The following is a 24721-nucleotide window of genomic DNA, read 5'->3' as shown; positions in this document are numbered from 1 at the left end:
CAATCCTGTCAAATCTAAAATACGCGATTTCCGAATAGTAGAATATATAGTGTCTTGTCGATTTGAAACTTTATTTAAATACGTTTTTTAATTTAAGGGGGGAGTTTGCCATAGCAACGGGGTGAACATTAGATGTTTGATAGTTACGAAATGCATGGACATTTTGAATGGGAAAAAGAAATTTCTTTTATTTTATTTTTTCGTAAGATTTTCAATATCTTTCTAGCCGTTCTCGAGTCATAAATGTTCGAACTAAACCGACTTTATTTTATATATCAAGATAAATTAATTATATTTTATTGGTAAGAGCAAGACGAACACTAGTATTAAAAGGGACACGGAAAAGCATAACAATGAAAAATGGAAGGAAAGAAGTCCTTCCAACCAATTGACGAGAGCTTCAGCAGGTGGAGAGGCTACTTCACTTGTGTGTCAAACTGTGTTCCTCACCTGCCTTCCTTAATCTGCGCGTTGATGATCCCCTTCAACTGTTTGGTGGACTCCGCACTGCTGTCCGTCCCTTCTTCGTTGTGTCCGCTCTGAGCCATGTCCTTGAGCAGGATGAGGTTGCTGTCGCTCGAGGCGCCGTCGGGCGGGTCCCCGGACGCGCGGACCCTGGCCGCGTCCGTCCGTCTGTACCGCCTTGATGACTTCCGTTTGAAGGAGTCTGTGAACTCGCTAGTTTCCTGTGTCTCCGCTGTCAGCAGGAAATAGAAGTTGGCCCTCGAGTGAGTGACGAATGTGTCGCTGGCCTGGCGGAGAGGGGAGGTACAGTACGTCAGGTTAGGGTCAAGTTCCGTTGTAGTGGAGTTGCAAATGAAATCCATGAAGAAGTAATGTATTTCGGTTTGAAGGGTGGGGCAGCCGTTGTAACTATACTGCGACCTTATATCTCAAGATGGGTGGCGCATTTAGGTTGCAGATGTCTACGGGCTCCAGTATCCACCAGGTGGGCTGTGAGCTAGTCCACGCATCTAAGCAATAAAAAAATGCTTAATGTTAAAAATTCCTGATGTAGTTTTTTTACAACTTTGAGTAAGAGAACTCGTAAGAGAGACATAATTCGTGGAAACGATATCGAGTCGTAAGTGCCTATCGAACCAGTTTACCTAGTGTGGCGCATGGAGTGGTGTTGCATACCTGATGCATGAGCAGCAGGAAGTCCTGCAGCGCGGCGAGGCGGGGCGGGTGCGGGGGGGCGCCCAGCAGCGCGCGCGCCAGCCGCACGGTGTCGGCGCCGCTGGACGCGCACAGCCCGCCCGCGCTCGAGTTCAGGAACCGCTCCTGCCCACGCGCATTGTTAACCAACTACTTCACCGACCCGGCAACGAGTATGTACGGGCCGATTCTATTCAATTGGACGCGGAGAGACTACATATCGCACATACGGTACTATATGCTATATGCACTTATGCAATTAAAAGGATATTTTAAAAAATTTCAAAAATGACATGCCCGCTGTGTTTCTTGCCAGTTCTCAGGACGGAGGCTAGTTTTTGTGAATTGGCGGTAGTTCTTTTTAACGTTCAACAAGTATGTACTTTCATTTATGTTGAATATTTTTTTTTGAATTGATTTGATTTGATTCAATGTTTGTTAACACTGAACTGAGTATGAGAAAATACATTTTTTAATATGTAGTTATTAGTGAGACGAGAGAGATGTTTGTTTTTTGTAGTTTAAATATTATCATTTTATTTCTATAGCCTAGCAGAACTATATCAGAGTTATATAATAAGATGTTAAATTTGCCAACGTTTCTCATAAAAAAAAAATACATAGTTTGCATAAGTGACGTTATCGCACCGTATGTGCGATATATACATTATATTATCAATAGCGGAAAATTGTGGACTATATTTTTGAAAAGTCAATTTTAAACAAACCTAAGAACATATACCCCTAATAATCAGTTCTGATAATAAAAATCAGATTGTGCGAGCAACTAATGATCCCTAATTCCCAAGCCGGTTTTGATGTATTACGAACAGCAGTAACATTAACTTCTACTTGTGTAGTTTTCGATTTTGTGAAACATCATCTGCCTATATAATTTCGTGAGTATATGGATGATGTACACGTACATTCAACATGTGGCTCATCTCTCTCGCTGTAACGTTTCATATTAAGTTAAAAATATCAAATAGATAATACGATAACGATGCAGGAGTGTCAGCGCGGATGTGACCGGCGCGTGTGGCGTGTGGGGGCGTGCAGTGTTGCAGTGTGTACATCTCATTTACTTGGGATTTAATACAGGAGTGAATACTGTACAAAAAATGAGACCGATAAAAGTTATTTGGTTAAAACATGTTGCCAAGACTGAATTATCTATCTATCTATGTATTATAACATAAAATATTATAACAAAAATAAAATATTATTGATGTAAAAGTGGCGTAATGAATTAAGTTTTGCAAGTATCTTTACAGACGTGTAAATTATTTTTTTATTAGACATCTTGATCTTCATACTTATTTTATTAATTCGATTAAATATATTTTTGTTTCATATAATTCTTCAGTCTGCTATTAATGAACACGCTGAGAAAATTAAGAATAAGAAAACCGCGAGTTGACCCTTGTATCCACAGTCTGCCAGCACGACCGAAAGGTACGCGCCGCGGCGTAATAATGTTTAGCTTTAATATAAATTATAGAAAAAACTCTAAAGACATTGAGTTCGACCGGGAATCGACCCCAGTGCCCGCGGTACACTGGTCAAGGTGACCAGCCGTTCGGCTAACGAGATGATCGTTGTTAAGTTCAAGTTTAAGCAAATAGTGTGTAAATGTACATGAGCTGGGAGCCGGCTCGTGCCGCCGGGCGCGGAGCGTTTAGTTCTACAGCACATTCAAAGCTGGACGGACAACTTGCAAATTACCTTTGTTTATCGCGGTTCGATTGAGCTAAGCTAGGGAATAAATGAAAAATTCAATAAAAAACTCTATCAATGAACGATAAAATTAGTGAAGCATAATCTAATTAAGTTATTTAATTAACAATAAAATCCACACGCGTTCGTTATTCTCGTTGGCTTCACAGTTCCCTCGTGATCGGGAAGGCTTGAGACACCCGCGGGATGTGCGCAGCTACCTCGAAGCGCTTACAGTGACTTGCCCGGTAGGCTGATGCCGGGCTCGCGCGAAGGTACTCGGTCAAAAACGATTTGTTTATGACGAAATCAATTATTTTATTATGTACAAATATTTAAGAGGACTGGAACAAGACTCAAATAGTCTCTCCATATAGACGACACACTCGTCTCCACTACTTTTGTTGTGATCAGTATTAAGTGGAAGCACCTTGAGGGCCAAGAGCAAGTAGTCCATGAGGTCGAGCCTGTTCATCTGCAGCAAGTTGAAGTGTCTCCGGGGATGATGGTCTCGCAGCAGCAGCAGCATGGCGCTCAGCAGCAGCGCGAAGCCGGAGCCGCGCCCCACCGCTCCGCCCTGCTCCACCTCCCAGTTATACTCCTATTCAGAATATGGCAACACGTACACAATATGCCCGGGCGGACATCACTTCCACAGCCATATAATATATAGCAATAAAAAGGTTTATCTCAAATGTACCTGTCCAGTTTCTAGGTGTCTCCAGGCTTTCAAGAGGAGCACCAGTAGAGAAGGTTCTAGCAGTACAGCATCAGTCCTGCCCATCAATATGATATTGTCGCCATTCACGCTCATTATGGGACTGCTGCAAGCTTCGTTCAGTATGACCTGGAAGAGTTTTTAGACAAACGTCGACTTTATTCATTACTTTTTTACTTTCGAAATTTGTAGAAACGAGATTGACATTTTTTTAGCGATGAGAAAAAATGTTAATGCAACGACTTGTGTCGCAAAAGTAACATAAGAGAAGTTTCACCCTCGGTTGTGCAAGAAGTTTGACTTGTATAATGTGATAAATGACAGAAGTTAGACTACATGTCATACACATGTGACTACTAGAAAACATTCGCACTGAGGCGGTTCAAGAAGTATGACTGTTATAATGTGAGAAGCGACAGAAGTTAAACTTCAAGTTCAACGTGTGACAACTACAAAGCATGAGCAGTGCGACACCTCGAGCAGGTGCGGGCCGACGATGCAGCGCGGCGCCGCCAGCAGCGCCAGCAGCATGTCGAGCCGCAGCGCGCCGTACAGCCGCCCGTCCAGGCGCGCCGCCCGCAGCACCGTGCCCAGCGCTGCGCCCTGCTCCGACGCGGTGCCCCCCAGCTCGATCACCTGCACCGTCACTTTTCAATCTACATTCGTTTTAGGTTTCGGATATGTTACTTCATACTTGGAGTAATGAAAGGATTACTTATTCACTGATGTGCGTTGCATATTGTCATTAATATAGTTAAGCTCAGAGGACGTTTCGTGAACTAACCCTAGCATAGAGATAGAGCAGCAGATCAGGTCCGCCGAGTAAGTAGAGCGCAGGCGCCACGCCCTTGTGTCTGCTGGAGAGCGGGGTTCCGGTCCAAGTGGTGAGCAGCGTCTCCGGGATGGGGGCTCCGGCGGGGCTCGCGTGCGGCGGGGGCGCAGACACGGATGACGTCACGCTCGATGCAGACGCAACTCGACCCGAGAACACTGATCACAAGCAAAGCAACGATACTTCACAACCGAAGTGCGACAGGGCTCTCTACTTTTGTACTAGTACTTCAATCCTGTCTTCAGTCTGCCGCTCCTTGGAGCGTTCCTTTAAGCTTGTGATATTTGAAACATATCGCACTTGGTGGAGTTTTCATTCACAGTTTTATGTCAAAGTTAGTGGTGCCCGCGTGCAGTCGGTCGGGTAGTCGCTCAGAGCTGGGCTTACATCGGAGCACGTGACATAGCCTACTGTTGGCGCCACCTACCGAGCACTACTGGTAGCGCCAGTACTTTAAATGAAGATATTGTCAAGTGTGTGAGCAGTGAGGTCGTACCTGTGGGCAGCGCAGCGTTCTGATGATACAAGTTGATGACGTGCGGCGAGCTCGCCGAGAAGGACAGTAACAAACTGTCGGTGAGTTCCCTCATGTCGGACGGGGACACGTTGAACATCTGCCGCATAACATGTACTTAGCGAGGGTTGGGGTAACGGAGACTTTTACAATGTCGTCACCCGCTTTGAGGTATGATTTCTTCGGTTTCAGTTGTAACAGTACAACGGCTCTCCCATCCTTCAAACCGAATCGCATTACTGCTTCACGGCAGAAATAGGCAGGGCGGTGGTACCTACCCTGCTCACAAGAGGTCCTACCACCAGTAATTACGCAAATTATAATTATGGTTTGATTTTTATTACAAGTTGTTACTTCTACGATATTTTACTGCGAAATTCAGTCGTGAACATTAGTTAAGAACGTATTTCATTTAAAAAAAATGTACTTTGTTTGCGGGATTCGAACACCGGCGCATCACTAGATACGAATGCACCGGGCGTCTTATCCTTTAGGCCACGACAATTTTGATCTAAGCTTAGATCAAACGATGGTCGATCACGTCAACACCAGCAAATAATTGACGAACTAAGCGCTCACCTGCTCCCAGTCCACGTTCGAGTCCAGCAAGTTCGGCGAGAGGATCGGCGCGAAATTCGGAGCATCACACTGGACCTGTTGGTTAGGAGGATGGGAGAGTTATTGAATGTGTGGGGGTGGAGCAGCTCGGGCGGCGCGGGCGGGCGGGCGTACCTGCGCGGCGAGGTCGGGGGGGGCGGCGGCGCGGAGCAGCGCGCGGCGGGCGGACAGCAGCGGGGCGCGGTACACGTGCACGCCGCACACGTCCCACGCGCCGCACGCGCCCGCCCCGCGCGCCCCCCCCGCGTCGCCCAGCACCACGCTCGTCGGGGTGATCTTGCGGACCAGGATGCCTGCAAGCCGACACACCGAAGCTGTGATATAAGTCGGCGCGGTTCAAAAAATCAATTCAATCAAAACACAAAGTAGTATGTAGCGCTTACCCTGAATTGGCAACGATACTGGGTCGCACTCGTAGCCGTCGATGAAAACTGTGACCTGTCAATGAAATTACTCTTTACAACATCAAACGAACTTTATATTGTTTAAAAAGTTTACAGCATCGCTTCTCTAATGTAACTTTAACTCTTTAAAAAATTCTATACTTTAAGTTTAAGATTGTAAGGTAAATTGTGGTATATCACAATATGTAGGAGAATGTTTACCTCAGACGTGCACGCTGCACACTGCCCACTCTCGGCACAAAGTTGGCATGTGCCTATCCTATATATGAGTCGTCTATTATCAAAGGTGGCAATCTGTGCATTTGGACAAAAAAATGTTATTGATATGTCAATACAGATTAATTTGAATATAATCGTCTCCTTTAAAGAATACGGTTCAAAACCTGCATTAAATAAAGGTTAATACTTAACCTGTTATTTATCTAAGATGTCGTTCAGAAGAGTTTTGTGACTGCCAATGGAATACAAAGTCAATAATTCGTTTTTCTGATTTACCAATAATTGTCCAAAAGTCACATTGCCGGCTTTGATAATAGTCGACTCATATATGAGTTTATATATGTGTATATATATTATACGGCTGGTTTTCTGTTAATGAATAGTGCTGAAGTGAATTTTAGAAGTAACGACAGGGAAGACCTTCCACCGAGCGGGTGATATTGTTCCATGGACAGAGAGCCCACGTGCGGTGGAAACTATGCAAGCTTATGTTGAAAATGTCGTTAGCGCGATTCAGGCAATTGTCATTATCTTTTTCCTCTGATAGATACCGCCAGAAAAACATTGCTTCTTGCTTACACAGCCTTTATACATCTCACAACCTACAAATAAATGAATTAAAAATAAATAAATAAGCGTGCACGTGTTTTAGATATATAGTGTGGGTGACCTGCACGTGCACGCGGCGCTGGCGGAGTGTCTCGGCGACGTTGAGTCCGACGCAGTGCCAGCGGCGCGGCGCCAGCTGCCCCACGCCGCGCGCCTCGCTCAGCACGCGGTTGCAGCCCGGCTCCGGCCGGCACAGCCGCAGCGTGAACGTGCCTGCCGACCGCACCGCCCTTGTGTTACTTGTCAACAGAACTGCGACCTATAGTCCGTAGACTCTCCGAAACAGCACCGGAATAGTGTAGAAGTCAATTGTACTAAATTGAACTGAAGTGTTCATGGTGCTGTTTTTAAAATCCTTCCACTTGCTTTTTTTTCCTACCTAACTGAGAGCTGTGAGAGGCCATTTCAGCGTAACCTTAACTGGTAGGTGAGTTCACGGGCTCAAACCTGACGACGTTGCTAACACGAACCCTAGCAAGAGTCGTGCTTCGCATAATCTACCACCGGATCGGAAACGCGGCACGCTGAGAAGATCCGGCGAGAAACTCAGTGAGCTGTGTCTGAGGGTTAATTTACCCGTCGAACCCTTCGTCGCAAGCAACGGGCTCGACGAGAACGATGACCGGTGCCACTTGCTACTGTGGCGCCTCCTTAATTAGCTCCCTTTCGGGGGACACTTTACTACATTAAAAAATGGTTCTCCTTACTTCGACCGCGTCGCGGGGGAGCATCACGTGGTAGGTGGAGTGTTAATTGTTCGATCGAGGTTAATTATAGCATTAAATAGTCAAGGGTGAACCCAGTAGATGATGCTGTTCTCCTACTGTCTTCATTTATATATTGTTAAATTAATACGTAATAAAAATTAATGCGTTGAAAGTATATTTCGTTGACGCGAGAAAACCTCTTTAATCATTAAGTTAAATTTTACCCATCTGACATCACTGTTTATGCCGAAGTATCCTCGACCCGCGTCAACACGCTATAGCAACAACTTACCGGTCCCGGTGTCCAGCCAAACCTCGAACATGAGGGAGTCATGTCCGATGGAGACCACATGCGAGAGTTCGGAAGGCTTTGTTGCTTCCTTCGTCGGAGACTTCCTCTTCGGAGACTCCACGTCCGAGGAATCGTCGTGAATGTCATTTATGTCTTCTGTTAAAAGCGTTGACGAACATGTTAGTAAAATAGTAACCATTATAGCTTAAAATATCAAGGTACAAATTTCAATGTTCGGAACTTGTTTAAAGGGGGTCCTAAAAATGTTGAGCACCGAAATTCGGGAATCAATGTACGAAGTCGGCGTCGGGCCCGTTAGCGTGGCGTCAATTTGTAATGTTAATCACGCTTGCTACACTTTCCGCGTAGTCGAGTAGTTATGGTACTTAACTACATCTTTCATTCATTCTAGATAACATGAGAGCCCACGATATATGAATCTGATAAAATTAAGCTTACAGTTGGTAACGAATATAGACTTGTTTTCTGCTTAGTTTAAGGTAATAATAGTACATTATACCTTTTGGGATCGTACATGTAAGGCTTTTCCATATTTATGTTAGACGATCGAGTGAATTTGAAAATAAGAACGGCACTAATATGTAGTAGATACGTACTGGAGGCGTGAGGTCGGTACGTGAGGCCGGACAGCAGCAGCGCGAAGCCGGCCAGCCACGGCGCCCAGCCCGCGCCCTCCACCCCGCACCGCGCCGCCCCGCGCGACCAGCACGACGTCACGCCTGCGCACACCACACTCATCCAACCACCATACTGTGCCGCGGTGCAGCAACAAATTTTTTTTAAAGAAATACGTATAACACAGACGATTTTTACAATGAAGGAATAACATTGTATAAAAGTGCATTTTCATGCCTGCGTAATTAGTGGCAGGGGGACAGGCAGCGCACACGAGCGCTTCCTCGAACTACTCGTAAGGCGCTCGCGGCCCCGTAGAGTCAGTGTAGCCAGTCGCTCGTCACCCGTCCGTAGTAGTATTTTAGTCTTATTTTTCCTACTTAACTTTTACTAATATTTATTCCTTCACTGTCTCGTATTAAGTCCTTGTTTTCTGGTGGTCTGGGTATCACCAACTACCCATTTCTGTCGCGAATCAATTATACGGCTTTAGGTGTGAGTCGGCTGTAGTACAAATACAACTAAGATTTCGACCTCATTACTGAAGATGGGCGGCGGACACGTTCTGATCGTCACCCAAAAGCTCCTTCACCCCATCATACGTGAACCTCAAGCCAAAAATTGACAGATTGGAGATGGAGCACGTATCAACATGTCATCGGTCTTATAGTTCTTCCGTCAGTAAGTTGAAGTGTTCACGAGTGCTCACGGTTACAACTACGGATTTAGTTATCAACGGGCGACAGTCGGATTTAGTTAGTGTGTTAGCGAAAGCAAATAATAAGAGTAAGGGTATGGACCGGCTCTGAGGTGCGAGACGTGCAGGCTGTGGGCGCAGCTCTCCGCGAGCTGGCTCTGCGAGGTCGCGTCGTGCAGCACCAGCTGCTTCAGCTCCTGCGTCAGCGACTGCACGCCTTCTGTTAGTGTTTATTATTTATTATTTTACTGATGGTAGGACCTCTTGTGAGTCCGAGCGGGTAGGTACCACCGCCCTGCCTATTTCTGCCGTGAAGCAGTAATTCGTTTCGGTTTGAAGGGTATGGCAGCCATTTTAACTATACTGAGATCTTAGAACTTATATCTCAAGGTGGGTGGCGCATTTACGTTGTAGATGTCTATGGGCTCCAGTACCACTTAACACCAGGTGGGCTGTGAAATCGTCCAACCATCTAAGCACAAAAAAAATGTGCACACCCGACGTCATACCCACCCACTCTATTGCGGTGGTCATACGGTATATATCAATACGCGCAGATGCGTGGCATCCTGGCTATTTCTTCTTCAAAAGGTCCAGCCTTGCGGCATTCACGCTAGTGTCTATGGGATCCAGTACCCGCTAATAAGAAGCATATTCAGTTTCCGTGACGACATCATCAACAGATATGGAATGTAGACGACTAGATGATTAGTTTCCCTTGCTGACTCCATTTTTCTTATTCTCTCATAACAGCCACGTTTTTTCAAATTTCATTGTGATTCGTAAACCAAAAATTACGTCCGACTGACCTTTATTGTTCATGTCAATTGGAAAAGTGAGTATGCAATCCGGCGTGTTGCAAGTTGCATTGTAAAATAGTTTCTGCAGCGTTGACAATAAGGGCGTCAACGGGGGCTTCTCTGCTGTGAACAATTTCAAGAAGGCAGCCAGCTCTGGGGCCGATATGCTTTGGGAAGCCAACGCGTAGATTAGTTCCAAGACACTGCGCTGCAATTCTGTAACAACGGGAAGGAAACAATGCTAAAACATGTTTGACATGAAGGAGAAAAGGTATGAATATTATATACCGGTGTAATGTTTTGTTTAAATAAAATAAAAAAATATATTTTTTTATTGCCCGAGCAGGCAGACGAGCATACGGCCCACCTGATGGTAAGTAGTTACCGTGGCTCATGGACGCCAGCAATGCCAGGGGCAGAGCCAAGCCGCTGCCTACCGCTTACTGAGGCGTGTAGTGCTAGACGTGTACCTCGGTAGGGGTGGTGCGTGGTGAGCAGCGCGGCGTGCGCGGGCGCCAGCAGCCGCAGCAGCAGCGGGGGCGCGGGGCGCGGGCGGGGCGCGGCGCCGCACAGTCGCGCGCAGCACGCCCGGCACAGCGCCGCCCCCACGCGCTCCAGCCCCGCGCCCTCCTCCGAGCACTTCGAGCCCATCAACCTGGGGGCCGTCGCAATATAAAGCAGCAGAAGAACCAACATGAGTATGCGCATAATGTAAAACTGGTATCAAGGATTCATATTAATCAATTTAGTTTTGTTGTGCTGTACTTATGGATGTCTTGTTCTTATTAATTAATTGAACAATCAGAAGGTATATTTTTCGGAAAAAAAATGATGGTGAGCACTCATGCTGACTAATACTGACCGCACACTAGACCGGTGGACAAGCTCCTTCTACCTGATGTTAAGTTATTACCAAAAAGACTTATTCACGAAAGAAATACGAAGGCTGCTGCCACAGGAAAGCTACCTGCTAGTAGAGACCCATACCCATGAGTCAAACTCACTCACTGATGTGTACTCACTTATCAATGAGCTGTGTGAGTATGTCGACCACAATGATGCACAGCTCAGGATGCGCCATGTCACCGTTCTTGGTGTACTCGGCGCACTCGAGGGGCGCGGCGTCCGGCGGAGACTGCAGGCCTGCAACAGACAGTGCCGGGTGTCACACCAGAACCGACCACCGACAATGGCTTCCTTGGCGCTTACAAAAGGTAGGTTCATTATATTAGATACTAGCGACCCGCCCTCGCTTCGATTGGGAAACTGTAATGTATTATTGATTTCTCCACTATTTAATGGATGTTATTATACACATAAATCTTCCTCTTCAATCACTCTATCTATTAAAAAAAACACATCAAAATCGGTTGAGTAGTTTTAAAGATTGAAGCATACATAGGGACAGACAGATATAGGGACAGAGAAAGCGACTTTTTTTTATACTATGTAGTTAAGTAACGCAAGGACTAGCTTTGAACGTATCGAAAACCATTATTAGCTTAACATTTAATAAGTTACAAACAATCCGCGACAGATATAACATATTTTTACTGCACACAGAAGACTGTCGCTTCAAGTTTGTATTTCTCAACAATAGTGTTTTAATCATATTCGTATGACTTACCAGGGTTCGCTGTGAGAGCCGACATCGTGGGAGAGAGCCTTCGACTCTTGAATGTCTCGATTATATCAAGTTTACCTAACTCTACGTCCGCCTGTTAAAATAAAATTGAACAAAATCAACACTGGGTAGCGAATCGCAGTGTCATCTGAACTGCTTTATCAGTTCCATTCACTTTATAAACTGTAAGAACACAAAGAACGGAAACTATGAAAAAAAACAATCAAAATATAATGAATTTGCAATATTATTTTTTTAAACATCTTAATTTAAAAGTGATACTACACTGCATGAGTCACGTGAGAAACATTTTAATAATTACAAATGTAATAGCTTAAAGTCGAGGTCGTCGCTAGCTACGACGTAATTATCCTAATGTAATAATGTGGGCGGATTTTTTAAGACTTGCTAATGGGAAAACGATGTTGTATATTTGTGAGCACCTGCAGCCGCACGTGTTCTTACCGCACTGGCGATTTCTGCCGAAAAACTATGACCAGATTCAGCTACGGCTTACACTGCGACCCCAAACAACAACTACAGCCATTAAAAGGGTAGGAACAAGTGCCCAATAGGTTTTTTTTTATTGCTTAGATGGGCGGACGAGCTCACAGCCAACCTGGTGTTAAGTGATTACTGGAGCCCATAGACATCTATAACATAAATGCGGCACCCAACTTGAGATATAAGTTCTAAGGTCTCAAGTATAGTTACAACGGCTGCCCTGCCCTTCAAACCGAAACGCATTACTGCTTCACGGCAGAAATAGGCAGGGTGGTGGTACCTACCCGTGCGGACTCAGAAGAGGTCCTACCACCAGTAGCCCTGTTTATTCGGAATGACGGATTGTATTTATGTAGTGTAGACTGACCTCGTATCCGTCATCAGGCCGGGCAGGGTTGGGATCGCTGTGCTCGCTAGCGTACGGGCCACACGTGCTCTCGTCGCTGGACGAACACTCCGGCGTGCTGCTCCCGGACTCACACGCCAGGGGTGGAACCTGATAATAATCTAACTATTAACATGTTGTCGAGGGCGAGCTCACTCAGCCTCCACGAGTTTACTAACACCTGCCCTAGCAAGAGCAGTGCTTCGCTTAATGAACCACCGGCGTGGAATCGCGACCCACTGAGAAGATCTGAGGAGAAACTCGGCGGGTTATCCTTCGTAGCTGTAGTCGTTGGCGAATACAATATGTTAGATGCATAATCAGTTCAAAAACAGTTACGTACCTACTTGTTCAAGATCTATAGAACAGTTAGAAGACCGTGAAGGCTTCTCTCGGAAAAAGACAGAATATATATAACTTCATTTCTAGGTACTAAATCTATTTTATTTTTTTGTCTATTTAATCTTCGTCAGATTGTGTGAAACTTTATACAATTGCTCATGACACTTCGGAGAGGGTTTATGTCATAGTACCAACAAAATACGACAAGTTGTGCTGACGTGGTGGTGAACAGTATTTTTAATGAATATCTTGTTTTTTTTTATAATAAGGGCTCGGTGCTCTTACACTTATCTACATAGAGTAGCCAACCCAGTTACAGTTCAACGTTTCTCGCCGATCTTCTCAGTGAGTCGCGATTCCGATTCCCTTGCTACGGCTAATGTTGGTAAATTTTCTAAGGTTGAGCCCGCGAGCTCACCTATACATCCAGTGAAGCTAGGATAACCTCTGGACCTTATCCTAACGTAGGTACAATATCCTCGCACAAATATTCTCGTTAATCGAACAGTCTATTTCGAGTCTTCAAGCTTCTTTTTTTTTATTGCCCTTGTAGGCAGACGAGCATACGGCCCACCTGATGGTGAGTGGTTACCGTCGCCCATGGATTTCAGCAGTGCCAGGGGCAGAGCCAAGCCGCTGCCTACCTATTCTACATTTAGCATAACTATATATAGTTCAATGTTTTTATTTAACACATATCCGTGTTCAGTTTTGCATATTATGCATTAATATTTAACTGTTTCCTGACATTTAAATGTTGTTTTCTAATGTAACTTTATTACTCGTTCGTCCATTTTTGTTCAAACGAAGACCGACGGTCTAATCTTATTAACTACTACTAATTATCAGGCGTCCGCGACTCTAAGATATGATTAAAAGTACACGTTTTGCTTAATTATGAATAATATATGGCGAGCTTAGTAAAACGCAAGATAAAGCCGCGTGGATATTTTTAGTATCTCCTTCTGCGGTTGATCAGTAGACGCAAGGCCCCAGTTTCCTTAACCTAGTCAACTTCGGAATTGACAATCTCGTCTTATTGTTTTCTACCTAACTTCAACTCCTCTACGTAATTTTTAACATGAATGCTGACGATGGTCTGACATGTCATGATCCCCACCGACTAGGAGCATCGTCTTAATAATAGAGGAGAATGCGGCTTTTTTTTGTTTTTCGGGCCGGGGGCCGAATCTCCTACGAGGTCCCCACGCATAGCTGCCTCAACCTGTGTGGGCTCGCGTTGTTCCCGATGCCAGGTCTTCATTCGTCGTGAAAATAAGCAATTTATACGTGTTTGGCATATACATACTGAGAAAAATTGATACCCGTCTCCGGGATTTGCCGATCGGCAATGTCGCAGCCCTCGATACAAGTACACCGTTTTTACTGGTGGTAGGACGTCTTGTGAGCCCGCTAGGATCGGTACCACCACCCTGCCCATTTTTGCCGTGAAGTAGTAATGCATTTCGGTTTGAAGGGTGGGGAAGCCGTTGTAACTATTCTTTGAAACCTTAGAACTTATATTTCAAGGTGGGTGGCGCATTTACGTTGTAGATATCTATGGGCTCCAGTAACCACTTAATACCAGGTAGACTGTGAGCTCGTCCACCCCTCTAAGCAATAAAAAAAAAACCGAGCGAGATATTCATTAGACTAGGACAATTATAAGATAGCTCGTAACGTTTAGCATTGGCAGCGGAGAGGCAGCGAAGTGCACTGCATAACGACTGGCCGCCTATCAAACAGTAACGCACGATTGCTTTGCAACAGAAAGGGGCAAGATGGTGGTACTGTGTGCTCCGGTAACCCCTTAACACCAAAGAGGTGTGAACTGTCCTTAATTATGTAACGCAATCATTTCATAGGTAAAATATTTGAACAATAATATACCTGTTTGATTTCAAAAAATGAAGAGAGTGCCTAATTAATTCGTCTCTAGATTTTAAATTCACACGAATAAACCTGTATTATTGTAATATAACGCGAACAAAGAAACAAAACAAGCACGACGTGACTACCTGCTGCAAATAAATCGGAAAAAATTGCATAATCAGATTTGGATTGGATTTATTTTGATCTACATATTTTGAGGGCATATTTTGAGGGCACCCTTGCAAACTGTTTAAAGGTAAGTTTATTGATACACTAATTGCTGTAATGCATACGTTTGAAAGTAGGTCAGTGGAAACCCAATTTTAATTTTTTATATTTTATTGCTTAGATGGGTGGACGAGCTCACAGACCACCTTAAGTGGTTACTGGAGCCCATAGACATCTACAACGTAAGTGCCAATATCCACCTTGAGATATAAGTTCTAAGATCTCAGTATAGTTACAACGGCTGCCCCACCCTTCAAACCGAAACGCATTACTGCTTCACGGCAGAAATAGGCAGAAGATGTTATGAAACATCTACATAAACTCAAGTTATACACACATATATATTTTGATTCTCCAATTTATTACACATTTATCAATATCATTAAATTGAAAACGACTTTATACTGAAGATGAGGATAAAAATACTTTTACGCTGCTGTCAATGATCTACAATATTATAATTATTTGAAAATAGCGAAGATTCAAAATTCGAGAGTTCACATATTAAATCGCAAAGCCGTAAATGTTATTTATTCTAAAATTTGCTAATTCTATATAGCAATAGATTAAGTCAGCGCTTTTAGTCATTTTCTATCAATAGAAGACTTAAAAACACGGAACAGATAAATCTTTAAAACTACATAATCAGTATTAAAATAATATGATTAAGAATACAAAACATTGGAACTAAAGTAAAGTCACTATGTACATGCTCACCTCAAACGTCATATAGCGTGATGAGACGCTAGCACAACAGCTGGCCTTAGCTTCAAGGCAAAAACTAAATTTTCACTTTCACTATCCTTTAATTTTGAAGAAATAAACAAAAACAGCCCTTATTACATAAAGTTTAGAAGTTAATTTCTTTCGTTACATACAAGCTTAGCTAAATAGTTGTTATTAAACAACGACACGACCGCGGGGCGCCGCGAGTTCCGTTTTCTGAGACGGTCGGCTGGTTCTTTGGTAAGAATGAATCTATAACTAGCAATAAGGTTCCGTCTAGTTCATGGATACTAATTGATATTTTTTGTATAGGATTGAAAATCATTTAGAAAACTTCGATTTTAAGCCCTAACTATTGCAAAACCCGCCTGTACACACACGTTAACCATGTGAGCTGACACTGTCACACTTCTTATCTAGTAATCAGTCTTCTAGTCTAGTATTTTTTATCTAGTCTAGAATTTTCTTATTATTTTCTATTTTATTATCTATCTATTATTATCTAGTATTTTCTTATTCCTTATCTAGTTCTTCTAGTCTAGTATTTTATTACATTCTTAACGATGAGTTTTATAAGTGGTTGATAAATAAAAAATCGCAACTACAAATATTGAACTAACGCAGAACTCTAATTAGCCAAATCCATTACAGAGGCGTCTACTAACGGAACGAAGCCAAAAAACCGGTCCTCCTAGATCGACCATACGTCAGCGAACAAGCTGAACCCAAAAACTACGTTTATTTACATAAGTCGATTTAGAAACACTTTTTTATTGATTCTAAATCCCACACATTACCCAAATTAAAAGTATGTGGTTTAATTTTTGCAAAAGTTACAATTAACATGGTTGTAGTAAAGTGTTTTGGAGTATCGATAGTTATGTTGTTATTGTTAGATGAAGGCCGAATCGCCAGCCTACTAAAGTGATAATAAGGAAATTAGAGTTGTAGTGGTCGCTGTTGTCGTAGGTAAGGTATTCACTGAAACATAGAGGTTAGTTCTCATCGATGACGTATGAACACGCAGCCGTGTTACCCCGGAGATAAATAAAATGCTGTTTTGGTATCGAGACAAAGAAAGCAACTGTTTCCTGATATGATGTCTATACACTTTTAATGTACGAATATTTGGTACAAAAATAGACTGGCGAAACAGGTGAGATGGCGGCTCGGATTTAAAAAAAAATAGCTCTGAAGATCCCACAAAACGTTCAATTGCTGCTCATGAATTTAATATTTTAGTCAAGCAACGTTTGGACTATAAGAAATATTATCTTTAAATTAATACGTGAAGCAAAAACTTTGTACCCCTTTTTACGAAAATTGCGCGGACGGAGGAGTATGAAATTTGCCACACTTATAGAGAATAGAGAGGAGTGCAGAATGTTGATATTTTTTAAAAAAATTCATAATAAATACATTAAATCAATAAATAAAACCATTACACACACTATAATGTATTTGACATCCACACATGCATGCATTCCTACTATTTGCTTATTGTCAAACTTTTCTTATTGCTTATAGTTTGTGTTCAATTTGAGAATAGATTAAATATTGTTTGTCTTTATTCATATTTGTCTCTAAAGTATAGTCTTGGCGAAATCTGTGATTATAGAAGTATAATAGTCTTTGAAAATAGAATGATAATAGTGTACAACCTTATAATCTCAATTAATTATAGTCGAATTTCGACTATCAGGGGATCACTAGTAAAATTAAATGTATCCACTAAGTTAAGGCACTTCGTGGGAACGAGGCGCTGGCTCTCAGCTTTTGCTCTTTGCTTATATTGTTGTAGTTTCCTAAGGTTACTTTACTATACGACCCTCAGAACGGTGTACAACATTTGTGTTGAAATCTGTAAATATCGGTCTTACCCTAATGTAATTTTATTATACTAGTGGTCCCGCAGTAGTCGAAATTGGACTATAATTAATTGGAATTGTAAGTTTGTACACTATTATGATTGTATTTTATACTTCTATAATCACAAATTTCGCCAAGACTACACTTTAAAAAATAACAAAGACAAACCATATTCTATTCTCAATTTGACAACAGACGTCAAGAACAAAAGTTTGACAATAAATAGTATGCATGCGTGTGTGCGTCAAATACATGGTATGTAGTGTGTGTAATGTTTTCTTTATTGATTTAATCTATCTTTTATGCATTATTTTAAAAAAATATTAGCATTGTAAACTTTTTTTTTTTTTTTTATTGCTTAGATGTGTGGACGAGCTCACAGCCCACCTGGTGTTAAGTGGTTACTGGAGCCCATAGACATCTACAACGTAAATGCGCCACACACCTTGAGATATAGTTCTAAGGTCTCAGTATAGTCACAACGGCTGCCCCACCCTTCAAACCGAAACGCATTACTGCTTCACGGCAGAAATAGGCGGGGCGGTGGTACCTACCCGTGCGGACTCACAAGAGGTCCTACCACCAGTAAACTTCTTCTCTATATTCTCTATAAGTGTGGAAAATTTCATACTCCTCCGTTCGCGCAATTTTCTTAAAAAGGGATACAAAGTTTTTGCTTCACGTATTAATATATAGATTCTAAGGTCGTTTTTTACTTGGATTGTACTTGTTTTTACGAGTTACTTTTTATTCATTTAAATGGTGTCCTTTAACTTCAACCATGATAATACTGTCGTAAATTGTATAACAGACGGCAAACCAAAGTGGTGTATTCAAAGTTATGCCTTAAACTAATAAATGGCTATTAATATAAAACCGTGTCAAACATTCACATCAAGCATGGTACTTACATAATTTATATAAGCAATAACATTTTAGTGTTGCGCAACTTTTATATCGGACCCATCATGATACAAGAATTCAAATTGAACGACACGTTCAGTGTGCCTTAGTAATAAGAGCTTTAGTTTATTCCGAGGTTTGCGGGAGTCGTAAACGCGATCAAAACACTTTTCCGGTATCAGTTCGCATTCATTTTAATAATATTTACATGATGACGCGGTCACGATGACTTTTATAAAACTACCTAGTCAGGTCATAAATTCTGTCACATGTTTAATGTAAAATAATTGAAACAAGTTTATTCATTATGTAACCATTCATATACCAAAATGAACTTAACAAAACATAGATTCTTATGACACTAAAGCTTATTCAAAATGACCTCCGTGATTTTGAATACAGGCCTTCAATCTGCGCGGCCAGTCGTCTATCGCAGCACGAACGAGGTCCATGTCAATATCAGCGGCTGCCTTAATCAAGGATGTCTTGAGTGACTCCAAATTGGGATGAGGCTTTGAGCACGCCTTTTCCTCCAAGTGTTGCCATATCTTGTAATCTAACGGATTCAAATCTGGACTGGAGGAGGGCCAGTCTTCGTGCCGGATGAAGTCGATTTTACGCGCCGCCAGCCAGTCTTGTGTGCTCTTCGCTCTATGAGCTGGCGCCGAATCTTGTTGGAATACCCAGTGCCTGTTATTGAACATGGTATGAGAAACAGGTTCCACAAGGTTCGTCAGGACTGTATTTTGATGCACAACTGCATCCGTTTTTACACCTTTCTCACAAAAATGTACCTCTGTTAAGCCCCAATAAGAAACTCCCAACCATACCATGAGCGAGGATGGAAAATGACCTCGTTGGACACGCGGAATACGGTTGCTCGCTTCTTCACTACTGTGTGCGTACACCTTATCATTTTGTTTGTTGTAGCTCTCTTCTACGGTAAAAATTTTTTCATCCGAAAAAAGAATTTCCCGATATTTTTTACCCGCGTACCGCTTCAACAAAGGGCGGCATCTCTTCAGTCTCAGGTCCATTAGACGAGCATTCAAACGATGTCCTGTTTTTCTTCGATATACCCGAAGCCCTAAGTCTTCATTTAACACCCTTTTCACCGTGGTTCTACTTAACCCCATCTGAAGGGCCAACAGTTTCTGCTTACGTTTGGGATTTCTTTGAATTCGCGCCTTCACAGCTTTTATCACTGCTGGAGTCCTAACAGACCGAGGGTGACCACTTCTTGACCTGTCATCTACACTAGAGTCTTCATTGTATCGTTTGATGGTACGATAAACGAATCTTTTGGTTATATTCAAATTTTTCAGTATGTTAAAAATTTGAATTGGCGCGTAACCCAACGATGCAACGCAATAACTGCAACACGGTCTTCTTTAAGCGTCCACTCCATATTAAAAAATGAGTAAAATTCTAAAAGTATACATTTTTATTTTCATGAACAATTCGAAATTCGAATTCAATAAACTTTTTTGTGGCCAGCATTCTAAAAGAAAAGTTTTTACTGTGTGACAATACTTATGACCTGACTAGTTATAGTACCTACTATAATACTTGGAACTACGCAAAAACGGAAATCACAAGATTGGATCGACTTTTTTAAACCATATTAATGATATCGCAGGGATATTTTCACGAACGGTAGCGGATTAAATAGTGGGTCGCGATTCGTGCGGGTTCGGTTCGTCTAAGTAGAACTCACCCAAATGGAATGTGAACTATTTGATTTATTTATTTATGTACACACAAAAGAGAAGACATAGTACAGAGTAATAGGAAAATTATGTACAAAGGCACTGCTTGTTTCTTTAAGAAATCTCTTCCAGCAGACCTGCGAGAGGATTATGAGAATAATAATTAAAAGTGATGAGTGTGTGTAGAACAGTTAAAATAACAAATACAACATGAGAATTATAGTAATGCACATACACATAGTAAATATTGTTAAACTTGAATACAAAATATTATAAGTAACACAGTATATACGAAGAGTATAGAACAATGATCATTCGGTTGATGAGAGATAAAATTGTTTGACCTTGTATTTAAAAACAGAAACAGACTTGCAAACTCGGATGTCAGCCGGCAACGAATGACGATGATATAATTGATGATATCGACTACATTATAATAAATACATAAATGTGTTCGGAACGGGTCCCGTCCCCAGGTTAGAGCCCCCTGAGCTTATTTACTCGTTCGGTGAATCTAGAATGACCCCTCGAGGTCACTAGCCTAAGTAGGAAAAAAATACCTGTCTCGACACAGTAGGTACTACACGTTTTCTATCAACAACATGGGGGTATTTTAATAATCAGTTGGGTTTGGTTTATTCAAAAGAAGCTAGAAACCTGCACATTGTTTTTTTTTTTTTATTGCTTAGATGGATGGACGAGCTCACAGCCCACCTGGTGTTAAGTGGTTACTGGAGCCCATAGACATCTACAACGTAAATGCGCCACCCACCTCGAGATATAAGTTCTAAGGTCTCAGTATAGTTACAACGGCTACCCCACCCTTCGAACCGAAACGCATTACTGCTTCACGGCGGAAATAAGCGGGGTGGTGGTACCTACCCGCGCGGACCCACAAGAGGTCCTACCACCAGTAATCTTACACTAATCTGGACACACGTTTACACAATACCTCAGTCTTAAAAAAAAAGGTCGAATGTAGGTAGCAAGTGTATGTTGTAACTGGGTGCACGTGTACCGCGAAATATTTTATATCATAATATTATAATTTTCCATCGCGAAACCTGTCTCGACGCATATCGTCTAATCTTCCGCTCTTACGTTTGGTGTCGCGTGGTCACGTGCTTGATGCATTTCGCAAAGGAAGACGTTCTCTCTCTATCTCGCTCTCTCTCTCTCTCTCCCACGCACACAAACGGCTCTGCCCTTGGACGTCATTTGGTTGTGTTCTTTGTTTTTGTCGTTGACCTCTATTGACTAAAAAGGGGCGGTAATTTTATATTCCATCCTTTATTGGATGAGATGGATCAGTTGATACCTTAGAACTTATATCTCAAGATGAGTGGCGCATTTACGTTGTGGCTGTCTACGGGCTCCAGTAACCACTTAACACCAGGTGGGCTGTGAGCTCGTCCACCCATCTAAGCAATAAAAGTAGATCTACTAACTTACGTACGTCGAAGTTCGATAAGTTCTTACTTTAGCATGAGCAAGTTTTGGCATGACGTGATGCATGCTAGGTTCAGCCGTAGCCACGCGGATGAGGGCCTCACCGAGCGCCCGCAGGCCTCCGCCCCCCTCCAGCACGGCTGCAGGAGGAACCAGCACGCTGCGAACGATGCTACAACTGAGTTCTTTGGATTTCCCTGCGGTCACATCTGCATTAGAAAAAAAATCGCTCTTAAATTAAATATTTAGGTGTTTTTCTGACGAAATCACTCAACTCTCGAAAAACTTACGATATATACGAATACAAATTGCATTCCTTGGAATTTAGTTCACATATATAAAATATTTTATTAAAAGCTACAAATTAATATGCTAATTCACTTCGGTTTGCGAATGTTTGCTATCTTCATGAAATATTGCAATACCGCTCGACATAAAATTTAATAACAAGAAAATATGGATAATAGAATGTAATAATTTTATCATCAAATAAAACATAAACTTACTAATGTTGTTTCTGACTGTGTATCACAACAAAGTACAAAATTTTAATTGATTCTCGTATAATCACTGAGACACTGAAAGGGTTACACAAATTTATTTATTTATTTATTTAATAAACAATGTTTCAACAGCATTTAACTAGACACAGGGTACAGAGGATGTTTTCCCAAACATGAGCCAATTAAAGAAACACATTATGTTTCCAGAAAATGTTAACATAATTAATGAACACAGGTAGTTCAACTAAGGTAAGACAGTTAAATAGGTAGATTAACTTTGTCGAATGATAACTTGCAGAATAAGTTTGAATCTGATTGTGTTGTGTCGATGTGTGTAAGTGCGTGTGAGTGTATAAAGTGGTTGGTTTATGTGAACATATTTCTGTACCTACTCGTAATTTCATATAATCATTCTTAATATTGATTGATTTGCATTGTTCCATACTCAATAACCCCGTATAATGTATCGGTGTTTGGCTTATCAGCATGTGGTTTCGCGGGATAACCTAAATACCTAAGCTGTTGTACCGTTCGTAATTAAATCATGCGTGATACAGTACGATACCGCAGAAGGGTGCAATAGGGTTGCTACATAATAATTTAGACAGCTAGGTCACGCGGTTAGGTTTAGGTTTGAACTAGGAGAACATTTACTAGATTGTTAGGGTCAGAGTACGCAGTAGCTGTGCGTGTGTCTCGAGATTCATAATGTATATGAATCAAGCGCGTTGGAAGATCTGTTCTACTGTGTGGATTGAGTTATGTTAAATTATTTTGATTTGACTTTTTGTTAATAAACGAGATAAAAACCGTTTAATATATATTATATGCATATATGTATTAATTTATTATGTAAAATTATCAATAAATATATTATATTGTAGTCGTTACCCATTCATTTTTGTTGTTGTTATGTACTGTGATTATATAATAATATAATCAAGGGTTGAATCCTTAATAGTGATAAATCGAATGAAGAATTAATAAATAATAGTTTAAAAAAAAACTAAAAAACACGCTTTTATAGAAAATACAAAAAAAAAATAGAAAATAAATTTATTGGAAAAAAAAAGCGTGGAGTGCTCATTTGTTAGTTGAAGTAGCGTTGTGTATCATAAATTATTCTTTAATGTACATTCAGGCAAATACAACAGTTTCCAATTTGCGGAGTGAAAAAAAGAAGGCGCTCAAATGAATTTGTTGTTTCGACTGCCGAAAGGAAATAACTAATAAGTAAGTAAGTGTCTAAATTTTTTATTTTTTATTTATTACCCTTGTAGGCAGACGAGCATACGGCCCACCTGATGGTGAGTGGTTACCGTTGCCCATGGACTTCAGCAGTGCCAGGGGCAGAACCAAGCCGCTGCCTACCGCTTAATACTCTCCACAAGCCTCGTTTGAAGAAGGACATGTCATAGCGCTCGGGAAACACCGTGGAGGGGAGCTCATTCCATAGCCGGATGGTACGTGGCAAAAAAGAGCTCTGGAAACGCACTGTGGATGACCGCAGTGGCTCCAGGTAGTATGGATGAACTTTACTCCAGTGGCGGGCGGTGCGATGGTAAAAACGAGATGCCGGTATCATCTCGAAGAGCACTCCCCTGTTTAAAATACCTATTGAATTGTCGTCAGTTCTTGATAAGTTTGCCAAATTATGAGTTAATCTGACGTTTTGAACGTATGAAGCTAATAAAAGCGTATTAAAACGAGAAAAGCACATCCACCAGAAATTACTAACACACATAGTTACATACTCATTGGAGAAACCTGTTTGGTGCGTGACGTTTATTCTGGTGCTAATGGGCTGTAATTGATAATCACATTATATTACAGCTAGACATTTTAATTAGAACTAATCAGATTTGCGACAACCCTGAACCGAACAAGTCCGTGAATCGCCACCTATACGGTTTCTGATCTTGTACTTGAAATCTCAAGTTTCTTATGACTCATTACTGATGCGGACACGTGCTCGGGCTGAGTCCAACGTGAGTTCGATCTGCTATTCCAATACGAGGGCAGCACGCACACATTTACCAAGTTATATAACTAACCATTTTGATGTGTTTCTATACAATTTCTAATTTATTCACTACGGAATATATTAAGCATTTATTATATTTCGGAATGCAAAAGTAATTAAAAACTATGCGAGAGTCGCAATCCATTTTAGGGCACGATGTCGCAGGTCTATTTCTGCCGTGAAGCAGTAATGCGTTTCGGTTTGAGGGGTGGGGCAGCCGTTGTAACTATACTTGAGACCTTAGAACTTATATCTCAAGGTGGGTGGCGCATTTACGTCACAGATGTCTATGGGCTCCAGTGATCACTTAACACCAAGTTGGCTGTTAGCTCGTCCACCCCTCTAGGCAATATAAAAAAGATCTCAGTTGTCTGTCGAGGTAGTCCTCCGACGAGGGTACGTGAAGGCCGCAACTGTACACAAGACAGTAGGAATGATGTGACTATGACATGTCCTTCTTCAAACGAGGCTTGTGGAGAGTATTAAGCGGTAGGCAGCGGCTTGGCTCTGCCCTTGGCATTGCTGAAGTCCATGGGCGACGGTAACCACTCACCATCAGGTGGGCCGTATGCTCGTCTGCCTACAAAGGCAATGAAAATAAAATAAAAAAGGTACTTGTGGATATTACTTTTATTACATCCTGGATAATATGAAAAGAATTCAG

At 41.9% G+C, this 24721-nt stretch overlaps 1 protein-coding gene across 3 annotated transcripts in view; it reads right to left on the bottom strand.

Moving 5' to 3' along the window:
- LOC110385321 (lysosomal-trafficking regulator) overlaps positions 1-24721 on the bottom strand; it is a 67166-nt gene that overhangs the window by 20019 nt on the left and 22426 nt on the right. For all 3 annotated transcript variants that reach the window (XM_062671584.1, XM_038014278.2, XM_062671585.1), the window contains 20 exons: positions 21562-21740; positions 12416-12544; positions 11548-11638; positions 10943-11063; positions 10391-10575; positions 9930-10136; positions 9224-9340; positions 8405-8527; positions 7788-7943; positions 6850-7001; positions 5940-5994; positions 5671-5849; positions 5518-5592; positions 4921-5038; positions 4377-4582; positions 4067-4228; positions 3575-3721; positions 3305-3475; positions 1141-1284; positions 451-752 (listed from right to left, as the gene is read on the bottom strand). In XM_062671584.1, the coding sequence (XP_062527568.1) occupies positions 451-752; positions 1141-1284; positions 3305-3475; positions 3575-3721; positions 4067-4228; positions 4377-4582; positions 4921-5038; positions 5518-5592; positions 5671-5849; positions 5940-5994; positions 6850-7001; positions 7788-7943; positions 8405-8527; positions 9224-9340; positions 9930-10136; positions 10391-10575; positions 10943-11063; positions 11548-11638; positions 12416-12544; positions 21562-21740 (3019 nt within the window). The remainder of the gene's footprint in view (positions 1-450; positions 753-1140; positions 1285-3304; positions 3476-3574; positions 3722-4066; positions 4229-4376; positions 4583-4920; positions 5039-5517; positions 5593-5670; positions 5850-5939; positions 5995-6849; positions 7002-7787; positions 7944-8404; positions 8528-9223; positions 9341-9929; positions 10137-10390; positions 10576-10942; positions 11064-11547; positions 11639-12415; positions 12545-21561; positions 21741-24721) is intronic.

This window comes from Bombyx mori, chromosome 12 (assembly GCF_030269925.1).
Source record: "Bombyx mori chromosome 12, ASM3026992v2".
NCBI classification, from domain to species: domain Eukaryota; kingdom Metazoa; phylum Arthropoda; class Insecta; order Lepidoptera; family Bombycidae; genus Bombyx; species Bombyx mori.
This window is presented reverse-complemented; position numbering and strand designations above follow the sequence as displayed.